Raw genomic sequence first — 12580 nt, forward strand, 5'->3', positions numbered from 1 at the left:
AAGTTGATAGATGGAAAAACAACCAAACAAAGAAAAAAAAAGCTAGTTTTCAGAGATAAGTCATGAATAAAGATGATTAGGAAAAACAGTTATCTGTGGTTATTCTGGTCAAAACTTCCTTTTTAAAAGTGGTTCTCCTGTCTCAGCCTCTAAGGTTGCTGGGATGTGATAGAACATCACCACACCAGTGTTACTCGCTTTGCAACTGTCCAATACTACGCTGTTTGGATATCATAATGTAGGTGCACAGGTTCCCTATTTTTCCCGAGGCGCTATGCAGGGCTGTTCTGCTTCCTGGTTCCACTGCATCAGCAGTGTGTGGCATAGAACTGCCCTCTCCTGTTATGTTAATTTCACCTACGGCCCAAGGGTGTAGCTTAGAGAGAACTCTTCTGTCCTGGTAATTCCACCTGCAAGCAAGGTTCTCGCCCTCAGGCAAGGTTCCCGGGTCAGCTTTTCTCTGAGCCTGAGCACGCCCACCTAGCTTCCTCTTTTCTCTGTTCAGCTGCTCTCCGACCTTGGGTGCGGGCCCCCTGACTTTTCTCTTTCCTTGATCCTGATGGGGGGCTGGTGTCCTTTTGCCCCACAGTATATATACCCGACTTATGCTTAATAAAGCTGCCATTTGCCACTTGCTCGTTGGCAGATGAGCCGGTCTCTTTGTGTGTGTGTCGTCTGTTCAAACCCCTAGGACATGCGTCCGTTCTCGTGGGCTCGAGTCAGGAAAAGTGCGCGCCTGTTTCGAGGTTCGGGTGTCCACAGAAAAGTGCGGAAGCTTACATCATAATCCATAGGTAGTTTTTGTTATTGATCTTTAATGTTGTTTCCAGGACTTCCACTGCACTCAACAAAACAGGACACCAAGCCTTATTAAACTCTGCTTTGTTGAGTTAGTATGAAATTCTATCTAGATAGGAGTCAGAAAACTATTTCTACAAATGCCCATGTAGTAAAAAAAAAAAAAAAACAAAAACACTTTAGGCTTTAGGATCTCTATCACAACTACTCACATTAGCAGGTAGAACACAAAAGCAGCCATAGATCATTTAATGAGCAGGTGTGGGTATGGTCTTGGCAGCAGCAGGGTGGATTTGGCCCAAGGGCTTTAGATTGCTGACCTTGGTCTAGGTCAATATCCAGTTTCTGAATATCCTCTTAGTATTTTCTTTTTGGCTTCCTCTCACCACAGCAGCTTGGATTTTATTTTTATCTGGTCAACACATACTGCTTACTCTTGGGAAAGTACTTTGAATCCATATTAAAATATTAATGATATGCAACACTGTCAAGTCTCTTTTCATGTATCATAATTAGTGTCATTTAAAAATACTGCCTACATGCCCACTAATTAAAATGTTTCCAGTAACTGGTAGTTTTTCAGCTGTCTAAAAGAATAAAAACAACAACAAAAAGGACATAATTTAAAAGAAATCAAAGGTCAACTGTGGCAGCACATATCTGTAATCTTAATACTTCGGAGACTAAGCCATGAGCATGGCAAGTTCCAAACCAGACTGAGATACAAAACAAAACAAGGGCGCAGAACGTAGCTTATCAATAGCATCTGCCTAGCTTGTGCAAGAAAATAAATAGACCAACAAAACAAAACAAAGTAGAAAAAAGCTTACACAGTAAATAAACAATCTCAGAATAGTAGAAACTTTTGAAAAAAGGAGAAAATAGTGAGGAGGGGTATCCTATGGGTTTCTGTTGCAGGGGGAGCCGCCAGTTAGTTCCCAAAATAATCACACAGAAACTGTATTAATTAAATCACTGCTTGGCCCATTAGCTCTAACTTCTTATTGGCTAACTCTTACATCTTAGTTTAACCCATTTCTAGTAATCTGTATATCACCACGAGGTCGTGGCTTACCAGCAAAGATTCAGCACATTTATCTCCGGCTGTGGATGCACGGCATCCCTCTAACTCCACCTTCCTCCTCCCATGCTATAGGCTAAGCCAGTTCTTTATTCATTAACCAATAAAAGCAACGTATAGACAGAAGGACATCCCACACCAGGTTTCACTGTATCTAAGATAATTTCTGGAAGATCAAGATGCTAATGAAAGCACTAAAGCAGTCAAGCCTCACAACAGACCTATAACTGCCACTATCTGGGAAGTGGTGAAAGGGGACTGCAAGTCAAGGCCTGTGTGGGCAACAGCAGGCATTTAGGACAGATCATGTCTTAGAGTGAACAAACAATAACAAAAATGAATAACCAAAGCAAACCAAACTGTTCAGTTGGAACCTCCAGACAGACCCATTCCTGCCTCTCTCCAAATTGCTCATGCAGAGTCTCAAAGAAAAAGTGCCAACTGAACGAGCATGTGATCCAACCAGATTTTCTGAATGTGGCCGGATTCTCTGAATGTGACTGGCCCGGAGCCTTTCTGAAAAACCACTGACAATGACACTGGGACTTGTTTCCTCTGCATATACTGGATTTTTGGGATCCAGTCTGTTCGGATACTCACCTTCCGGGACCTGGAAGGAGGGGGGAGGAACTTGAACTTCCCACAGGGCTGGAAGCCCTGATTGCTCTTAGGGATGGAGAGGGAGGAGGAGGGGGAGAGGGGTGTGGGAGGGTGTTGGGAGGAGGGGCGGAAATGGAAACTTTCATAATTTAATAAACTTTGGGAAAAAAGAAAAAAAAAAACCAAAAAAACCCCAAAAAAACCAAACCAAACCAAACCAAACCAAAACAAAACAAAACAAAAAAAAAAAAAAAAGAAAGAAAAGGTGCCAAAAAGGCTATTCTTGGTGCCTACTATGACTTCCTCTCCTGAAGTTGTCTGCCTAAGTCCCTGCCTAAAGCACTCAGTTTTTGACCATACTTGGGCACAAACCCAGCTTTTGACAATCATCATCCCTTGCCTATAACCAATAAAGTTTCCTTGCTTTCATTTGTGGGCACAGCTTCTCCAGCCTTGAGCTCTGAGACTGGAGAACTTGCCTGGGAGTTGCTTTGCTCAAATAAACCTTTTGTTATATTTTTCCAATTTGGCTTAATCTGGCTTACTGTGGTGGTTGAGAAACTTATTCAGCGGGGAGGGGGGAAGGTGGGCAGAAAAACCACTAATGTAAAAATCTGAAACACATACTACAAAAACTGATAATGGACAAACCTAAGTGGTGGGTGATGAGAGTGTTTTTTACAGAACTCACCACACTTTTCTATTTGCTGAAAACAAGACCTGGCAAACTGTGGTCCATGGGCTAACTCTGGTTTAGTGCCTGCTTTTCTAAGCATTGTCTCTGAGACTTGTCTAACATTTTCTGTGTGTGACATGTGTATATATGTGGTGTTTGCTTGTGTGTACACATGGATGCAGGGGCATGTTTCCATGTGAGTATATGTGGAGGCCACAGGAAGATGACAAGTGTCTTACTCTATCACTCTCCCTATTTATTCTCTTGAGACAGGGCCTCTCACAGACCTTAAGTCCACCATTTTGATGAGGCTGGCAGGTTAGTGCTAGTCTCTGCTCCACAACACTGTGGTTATAGACATATACTGTCATGCCAGACTTTTTAGGCAGGTGCTAGAGATTTGAATTGAGGTCCTCATGCTTGCACAGAAAACACTCTTATCAACTGAACCATCTCCCTAGACCCTAGTTTAACATTTTTACTAGGTTTAAACACACACACACAAACACACACACACACACACAAACACACACACACACACACACAAGATAACACTAATTCTATGACATACAAAGCCTAAATCATTCACTATCTGGCATTTCATAGAAAAAGGCAGTCAATTCTTGTCTTAAAACAATTCATGGGAAGAAAAGATTAAATAAGAAAGGACAGATCACTAAAGCAAGGGGATATGGCCTCTTGTACAAAGCAATCTTCCTATATAAAACATCTCATATTATTTGTCTCTTTAAATTAACTTTCATTAATATTTTTCAACTTTTAACAAGTAGAAATATCATCAAATTTTATTCCATTTTTTTGATATAGGAACTTATTTAAAATAATATTGGGAGATTATATTTTAAATCACATTCTGATTTCAGTTCACATTTGTAAATAAAACTCTAGGAAACTCATTCAGTGCCTGGTGTGGAATTGTTAGCTGCTGAGTGAGATTGAGAATGTCACCAGGGAGCTACTGACAAGATTGAGAGTATTATCAGGGAACCATTCCCTAACTGTCTGCTTTTTTCCATAGGAGATAATATAGGAAGAGAGCTTAAAAAACATTCAAAATGTGGTAACACAGTAAGTGTTTCTGGTTATAATGGTTGTGAGAAATTATAATTGGTCATCAGAAAAGGTGGGCATTTTCCACACAGTAGGTAGATTATTGAGAAAATATATCCAAATGTCTTAGCAGGCTTAGCTTACAATTAGCTCTTAGTGTATCATTAGCATTCTGAGGTTACTACATAAATATATTTTATCTTTTATAAAATGTTAAGCATGTCAGTACTGTCTTGAATAAGACATTTTTTTAATTTTTATAATTAATTTATCCAGTTTCTCCCAGTGATGACCAAATTTAACTAAAGAGATTATAATAGGGGCTTAGAGGCTGTGCTTGCTAAAATCACTGACTCTTCATTTGGGAGTGAATAACACAAAGAAAGCTAAAAAAACTTGGTGTTATTTTACACCTATTTCTTTTGCTACCTTAAAATTTGGGTCAAATTTTTAAAAATTAATTATATTTTAAAAAATACCAATCCAAGTTTCCACTCCCTCCCCTCCTCCCATCCCCTTCACAACCATCCCACTCCACCCCCATCCAATCCTCAGAGAGGGTAAGGCACTTTGCCTTGTGGAAGGTCCAAGACCCTCCCTACTATATCTAGGCTCAGTAAGGTATACATCCAAAGAGAATAGGATCCCCAAAAGTAAATACATGCAGTAGGGATAAATCCTGGTGTCACTGCCAGTGGCCCCTCAGTCTGCCCAGCCATACAACTGTCAACCACATTCAGAGGAACTAATTTGGTCCTATGCTTGTTCTTTCCCAGTTCATTGGGCCAAATTCTTGCTCATCTCTGCACATAGATGTGTAAGCCACTTAAAGAATGTCTGTCTGAATCTGCTAATCCTCTCCTACTCCCAATACACCCAATAAGAGTAACTAAGACTGGATGTAGTATCTGGACATCTCCAATCTTTGCTCTAAATACAAAAGAACTAATTCTACCTTCCTTTTCTTCCCTGATATCACCGTGTATGCCAGGAAGAAATGATCTGATAGATAAATATCCCATGAGAAGAACTGGAACTACTCCCACAAACAAGCAGCAACTTTCTCTGTGACCAAAAAGCAAAGCTTACCACCTAGAGATAATGATCAGTCTGACCAGGGATTTCCCAAGACTGCTTGATTTGCTGAGCTATACAAAGCCTTTAACCTTTGCCTCTGTTCCCTTTTCTAGAAATGTAAAAGCTCTGTCAATTCGCTGAAGACAAGTCTTAAGTCACTGCCCTCTTTTTCCTGGTATGGCCACAGGACTTTTATAAAACTTCTTGTCTACCTTCACCACTGTCACCTCTTGGACTGTATTCTGGAAACAGTAGACAGACCAGGTCCCTTGGGTCTTGGAGTTGGGCTTTTTCTCTAAAATTAACATTATCAACATTTGTGAATCAATAAATGAGATCCAGAGTTTTCATACTCAGTGAACACCTGAAAAAAATCCATCATCTAATAACTAAGTGTGTACTATTAAACTTTAAACTTTAATATTTCTGGCAACTAAAAATGTGCACAGAATAATGGCCATAAATATGTACCAGGTAGAAATTATTCACCTGATCACAATTCACCTTTTTTATTCTGTCAAATAATCTCCTCCATGCCCCACTGCTGTTAGGAATTCTATGATAGGCAAGTGTTCTCTATTACTGAGCTGTATCCCTAACCCTTACCTGATGTAGGTGGGTCTTTTGTCTGTGTGTTACTTTCATTGGTCAAATAAAGAGACTGCATTGGCCTTTGATAGAACAGCAGCTTAGATAGACAGAGTAGACAGAACAGAATGTTGGGAGAAAGAAAGCAGAGTCAAGCAGATGGCATGGCTCTTCTCTCTGAGATAGATGCTGGTTAGACTCATGCCGTAAGCCACAGTCAAGTGGCGATACAGATTATTAGAAATGGGCTAAATATTAGCCCATTTACATTAGAATATGTAAGAGTTAGCCAATAAGAGGTTAGAACTAATGGGCCAGGCAGTGTTTAAATGAATACAATTTGTGTGTTGTTATTTTGGGGTATAAGCTAGCTAGCCAGGTGGCTGGGAGCCGGATTGCAGGAAGCGGCCCACTGCTCCTTTTTACAACACTTGCCTTCTTGAGACAGGGTCTTTTAGGTAGTTCAGGTTAGTCTTCAACTTACTATATTTCACATTGGCCTTGAACTCAAGGTTCTCTTGCTTCTACCTCCTTAGTTCTGAGACTATGGAATTGAACTAAAATGCCTAGAACAAATGAAATTTAAAAAATTATATATTGGGCTGGATAGATGGCTCAGTAATTAAGAATGCATACACTGTCCCAAAGGATTCATTTGGTGCCCAGCATTGACACTGGGCAGCTTACAACTGCCTGTAATTCCAACTCCAAGGGAGCCAGCAATCTCTTCTGCAGGTACTGTACTCATGTGTATATACATTTACATTTAAAATTAAAATCTTGCTGGGTGTGGTCTGTAATCCCAGCACTCAGGAGGCATAGGCAGGTAGAATCTATGAGCTCCAGGCCAGCATGGTTTAGATAGTGAGTTCCATGTCAGCCAAGGCTAAATAATGAGACCTTGTCTCAAAAACAAAAGAAACATTAAAAATACTTTAAAATATATATTATTATTGTGTACGTGTGTGCATGATGTGTCTGTGTGGGCGTGTGTGTGCGGGTGTCAGAGGACAACTTGTGGAGTTAGTTCTCTTCTTCCCCTGGGTCCCAGGGATTGAACTAAGCCTTGCATGGCAAGTGTCTTGATTCTCTGACCCATCTTGCCTTCAAATAAAAATTTTAACGAGGTCAATCTTAAATTATTTATTTATTTATTTATTTCAGGGCAGGGTCTCACTGTGTATCTCTGGAACTCATTATGTAGATCAGGCTGGTCCCGAACTCACAGAGTTCAACAGACTCTGCCTCCCAAGTGCTGGGATTAAAGGGACGAGCCACTATGCCTTTATTTTTTGATTTAGCCATATAAGTGTAACCTCTAAAATTCAACTTTTAAAAATTGCCTAATGTTTAGGAATATACAAATGGCATAAATAACTTGAGAAACTACTTATTAGACGCCTATCACCCAGAGCAGAAAGATAACATTATGGAAACTACTGAGGCCTTCTGCCCATTTTCCCTTGCTGGACTTTTCCCCCTTCTCCACAGCTATTTTTCTGAACATTGTATTTGTTGTATCCCTGCACTTCTTATTTTTAGTATGATTCTGCGCATTTCAAAATAACTCATTTTATAACTTATAAACTTATAAGTTATAAGCATTTTATAACTTATTTTTATTGATTTGGCTTTATATCTGTGAACAAATACACACTGACATTTATAAATTGTATGGTAGATATCAGTTTAGCAAACAGTTGATGTGCTTTTTTTCTGTCATGAACTTTTGGTCAGTAGCAGTCAAATGAAGTCTGTCATATTTGGGACAGACAGATAATAACACCATTCTTTTTTTCTTCTTAATGAACTCAGAGGCTACATATTCTGCATATTCTAGGTTGTGCAATAGGACATCAAGAACATGGAGGCTTCATCAAATAGGTGACAAAGCATCTCTTACTAACCCCTAGACATTCTGAGAAAGAATAATCCTGCTTCACTGACAAATGCATCTACATAAACGGTTAGGTTACTGTCTTTCTCCTAGTATTCACAATCAGTATAGTGAGTAGAGGAAAAGTGAAAAGCCTTTGGACAACACCTCTTTGATTCTAGATTCTTAATTATTCTTACTTGCACAGCAAAACAAGTCTCACATGCATATGCTTTCTTCAAAGGCCTGCTGCATGAATAGTATTTTGTTTGCATGTTTAAATACTGTTCAGAAACATTAGTTTCATCTCATCAAACTCTTTAAGAATTAGGCTCTAGTTGGGCAGTGAAGACACATATCTTTATCCTAGTACTTGGGAGGCAGAGGCAGGTGAATCTCTGTGAGTTTGAGGCCAGCCTGGTTTAGAGAGAGTTCCAGGACAGCCAGGGCTACACAGAGAAACCCTGTCTAGAAAAACAAAACAAAACAACCAAAAGAAAAACAAAATCACAAAAGAAAAAACAAAATTTTCACAGAAGATGGAAACCTCTCTTGGAGAACCACTTGTCAAGGGTGAAAGTGTTACTTCATCTTGTACTTTTGTACCCTATCTTGCACCTTATATAAAAATGCACATATGTGAAGAAGTGGTTTTTTGGTTACCTGGGAAAGATGAGGATTAATATTATCTACCCTGTGTGTCATATTTCACTGCTCATGTTTTACATGAGCATATTAATTTTTTATATTATATCTATATGAATAGATACTAAGGCTAAGTGACTTTTAGTCACAGAACCTAGAAGGAAGGTGAAGTGCATGGACACGACAGATGAAAACAATCTGCTTAATTTAAACCCTCTGCTTCTTTTTGACCGAACTGAGATCATCCTAGCACAGAACTTGAAATGGCTAACAAAATTAGTTTCTGTTTATACATTTTACAAACAAAACGTGCATTTGGAGAATTCTAAGGACTCATGACTTTTGGATCTTACCTTGATCACTTCTGGCGTCTGCTGAATCAAAACAACTGAAGCATTATCTTTGACTTTTTCACCAACAGAGCTCCTACAGACTGATGGACTGGCCTGGGAGGAAGTTGTCAAGGTTTCCTGTAAAATCTGCATCATTTCCTTTTCTTGTGATAGGCTCCCTCTGCCTGACTTGCAATCAACTAGTTCTTGAGCAAAGTCTTCAATGCTTTCCAGAATTCGAAGTAAGAGGGCTCGGTCTTCTTCCTCTATTTTGTGTCCATTGTTTTCAATAATCCTTGTTAGACAGGAAGGTGAGACCTTTTCTGCAGGTGAAGAGTCTATAGGTTTAGACTCAAGATCTTCATGGATCTGACCAGTCAAATGACTATGACTATTTGATGAAGTAACACTTTCACCCTTGACAAGTGGTTCTCCAAGAGAGGTTTCCATCTTCTGTGAAAATGATTCTAAATCCATTAACAGTTTGTCTATCTCTTCTTGACTATTAGGGTTCATAAAGTGTCTCTGGTCTTTTAGTTCTATGGTAGGAACTTCTAATTTAGATTCTTCCTTGGGTGGATGAACCATCGTTGGCTTTTCAAATACCTTACCAATTTCATTTTGCACTAAAGTAGGATGTTTCTTAAGATGAGTATCATGGTCTGAAAATTCTTTATGTTCATTTACCTTTAGCGGACTCTGACCTTGTCCATTCTCTGTTTTCTGTTCTTTATCTAATAATGACTTCTTTCCATCTGATTCTTCTTCAATATAAAGAGTTTCCATTAAATTACTAGAAGAGACATTCTCTAAAGGATTCATGGTTAATGATGGTGATTGAACTTGCACAGGTTTTAGAGTTCCAGAAGTGTTTACCTCCAAGCTACACAAGGAATTTGTGTTGTTTGGAGTGGCTTTTACAATGTCTGTTTGTTTAAAATTATGCTTGTCATCTTGCAATTCAACAGTCTGAAACTGTCTTGAGTCAAGGGCTGAGAGGTGGACAACATCTTCATATTTAGGGGGCTGTTCAGTCCCATATATTGGGGAAAATGGAGTCAATTGTAAGTTAGGTATATTGCTGACAAGTTCTGTTAAATCTACAGCCTCATTATTCCCAGACTGCATAAATTCGAATGGTAACTTTCTTAGGTAGCATGCTAGCCTTGTCATTACATTCATATAGACAGTTTCAGAGTTAGAAATTACATCATTGCCATTTCCTTCATTGATACTATTTCCTGACTTTTTCTTTATGCATTGTTTTATGATGTCTGTACATTTTTTCAAATCTTCAGAGCATTTCAGTAAGATGTCCAAGCACATTTTTATGTCTGTCCCAGAAGAAAAATGATCTATTTTATGTTTTTCCAAAATCTGAGTAACTAGATCTTCTTCAGAAAAGTTCTGAAGAAGCACGGAAGTCAGGTTTGTATCAAACGAATTTCTATGAGATAAAGATTTTTCCTCAACTGAGGAACTCCGGAGTAAGCCAAAGGATGGAGAGGTACCATCATTATTATAATGGCCACAGAGTAAGTCAAAATCAACTGACCTTCTATTAAATGAGTCAGATTTAACTTTCCTTCCTTTTTTATAAGCTGCATGGTTTGAGTTTCTGAGTCTTTCAAGGGAAAATTCTTTTATTTTCCCACTGGCAAAGCTGATTGCTTCTCCAGCAATGTCCTTTAAGTTACAGGTATTCTGAAACGTAGACACTCTCTTGGCCCTGGGTATGCCTGTCAGGGCCTGATGGTGATAGTCTTCAGCTGAGGAAAGCCCATTGTCATGGGGCAAAAACACAGAGTTCAGATCCACATCTTTGAACTGAGACACAGGGATATGCAAGAGGTCTGCACAAACACTATGATGCACCACAATGCAGTCTACTCCATGTGTGAAGGTGTGGCAGGTTCCAGTGCAATAATGTATGGCTTGCTCAAAACGCCGGTCTATCAGCACACTGCTGTAATGGTTCACGGTGCTAACTACAAGTCTGTAAGTTGCTGCCATAATATCAAATTCACTTAGTGGTAGGATGTGGAACTTTATACACTCTATTTTAAGAAATTATTCTTGAAATAATACTTTGCTGAAAAAGTATTTAGTGATAACGTTCAGTGGCGTCTTTCAAAATATACCAACTTTTCCATGAAGGGAAATCTTTAAATTTGAGGTTTGGTAACTATCAGTATACAGTAGCTGCTGCACATGTATGCTTATATTAGCAAGTCTAATAATTTAAATATTATACATTTTAGTTTTATTTAGTAACTTGATACTATAGTATTATTTTATGAAGGAATATCTTCTTTTAATTCTTCAGTGATTTTATATTATGAAAATTTATTGCCATAAACTGTCATATAAATCTTAGTTGGTGGTACAGGTGTACTGTGGTAACTGAGTATCCCAAAGTCTTAAGTGATCCATTTTTTCTGTGAATGACAGAGAAACCTAGAATAAAAGAAGAAAATAATTAAACAATTCAATTAATCAATGATGTCTATACTCCATCACAGAACTTGCTACTGATATTAATATAGGACTTTGTTTTCTCACATTCTATACCTAGTACTAAAAGAAGTACCTCAAGTCTGCCTTCTTGCATATGCCTAGCTGATAATTCCTATATTACTCTTCTTGCTTTTTTATATGGCAGTAACAAGCTCATATATAGACAGTTGTCTCAACCTCACGGCTCAAGAATGAACACTATTGTTCTCTTCATAGATAAAGACTAGTCTTTTGATCTACTTTTAACCCCTTGACATGTTCAAGCCCCTTGAAATGTTTCTAAGTCACCTATCCCCATATTTTCTACTGCTCTCCTGCATCAACTCTCTGCTTGTATCAACCTAGTTTCTTCTCAAAGACTATTAACATTTGGGACCTACTCCTAATTTTATAAGTTCCTCTACAGTTGGTAATTATTCTCCTATAATCTCTGTTCTAACATACAGAAAAACAATCTTTATTATTGCTCTTGGTTCAGTATTCTTGGACCCTGCTTCATGTGCATTTCCTTCTCTCTTTTTACCATGTGCATAAGATTTCCTTAATTATTCTTACTTAAAAAATAGCTTGGAAAAAAATCTATAGAAGTAGCTTTCCAAAAATGTTCCACCAATGCCATTTAATCACAAAATATGAAATGCCTATTATGTACTTGGCTGTTTCTAATCTAGGTGTTGGGAGTTACAGTAGTGAATGACATAATGGCCTTGCCCTTACTGAGGTGAAAAATCTAATTGGAAAAAGAATAACATGTAAATAAACATATAATTCATCAGATATGTATTATGGAGAAAAATCAAGCAGAGTAAGGATTCAGAAGAAATATAAAGGTGTTTTTTAAAAAAAAAAACCAGAGGCAACCTTATTGACATCTGAACAAAGACCTATAAAAGGAGAGGGAGCAGGCTAAAAAGGTATTACCAGGTAAATCATATGACAGTTAAATCTTAAGTGCAAAGGTCCTGAGGTGGGATCATATTTGATTTACTACAAGAATAAGGAGATTAATGTGGCCGAAGAACAGAAAGGAAGAATAGTATGAGGTAAGGTCAGAAAGGACAGGTGGAGCCTAATCATGCATGATCTATAGCTCTCTATAATGGAATTGCTTTAACTCTGAGAGCACGGGGCACAACTGATAAATAGTGAATGGAGAAATGACGCAATGAGAGTTACATTTTAAACTCATGATTTTAGATGTTGTTTTCAGGCACATAGAAGACAAGGAAAGAAACGAAAATAAACAGGATCACAAGTGGCCAGGCAGGAATGCTGGGAATCTAGGACCAAGATAGTAACAGTGCAACAGATGTTTAGAT

General features: G+C 38.4%; 1 protein-coding gene across 2 annotated transcripts in view; it reads right to left on the minus strand.

The window, feature by feature from the left end:
• Positions 1-12580, minus strand: part of Ppp2r3a (protein phosphatase 2 regulatory subunit B''alpha) — a 147363-nt gene that overhangs the window by 92642 nt on the left and 42141 nt on the right. Inside the window, exon 2 of one of the 2 annotated variants that reach the window (XM_085689625.2) lies at positions 8766-11201. The exons of the other annotated variant lie outside the window; for it this stretch is intronic. Coding sequence (XP_085545751.2) covers positions 8766-10757 — 1992 coding nt within the window. The 5' untranslated portion in view covers positions 10758-11201. The remainder of the gene's footprint in view (positions 1-8765; positions 11202-12580) is intronic. 2 annotated transcript variants of the gene reach the window in all.

Source organism: Myodes glareolus, chromosome 4, assembly GCF_982192425.1.
Source record: "Myodes glareolus chromosome 4, mMyoGla1.1, whole genome shotgun sequence".
Taxonomy (NCBI): domain Eukaryota; kingdom Metazoa; phylum Chordata; class Mammalia; order Rodentia; family Cricetidae; genus Myodes; species Myodes glareolus.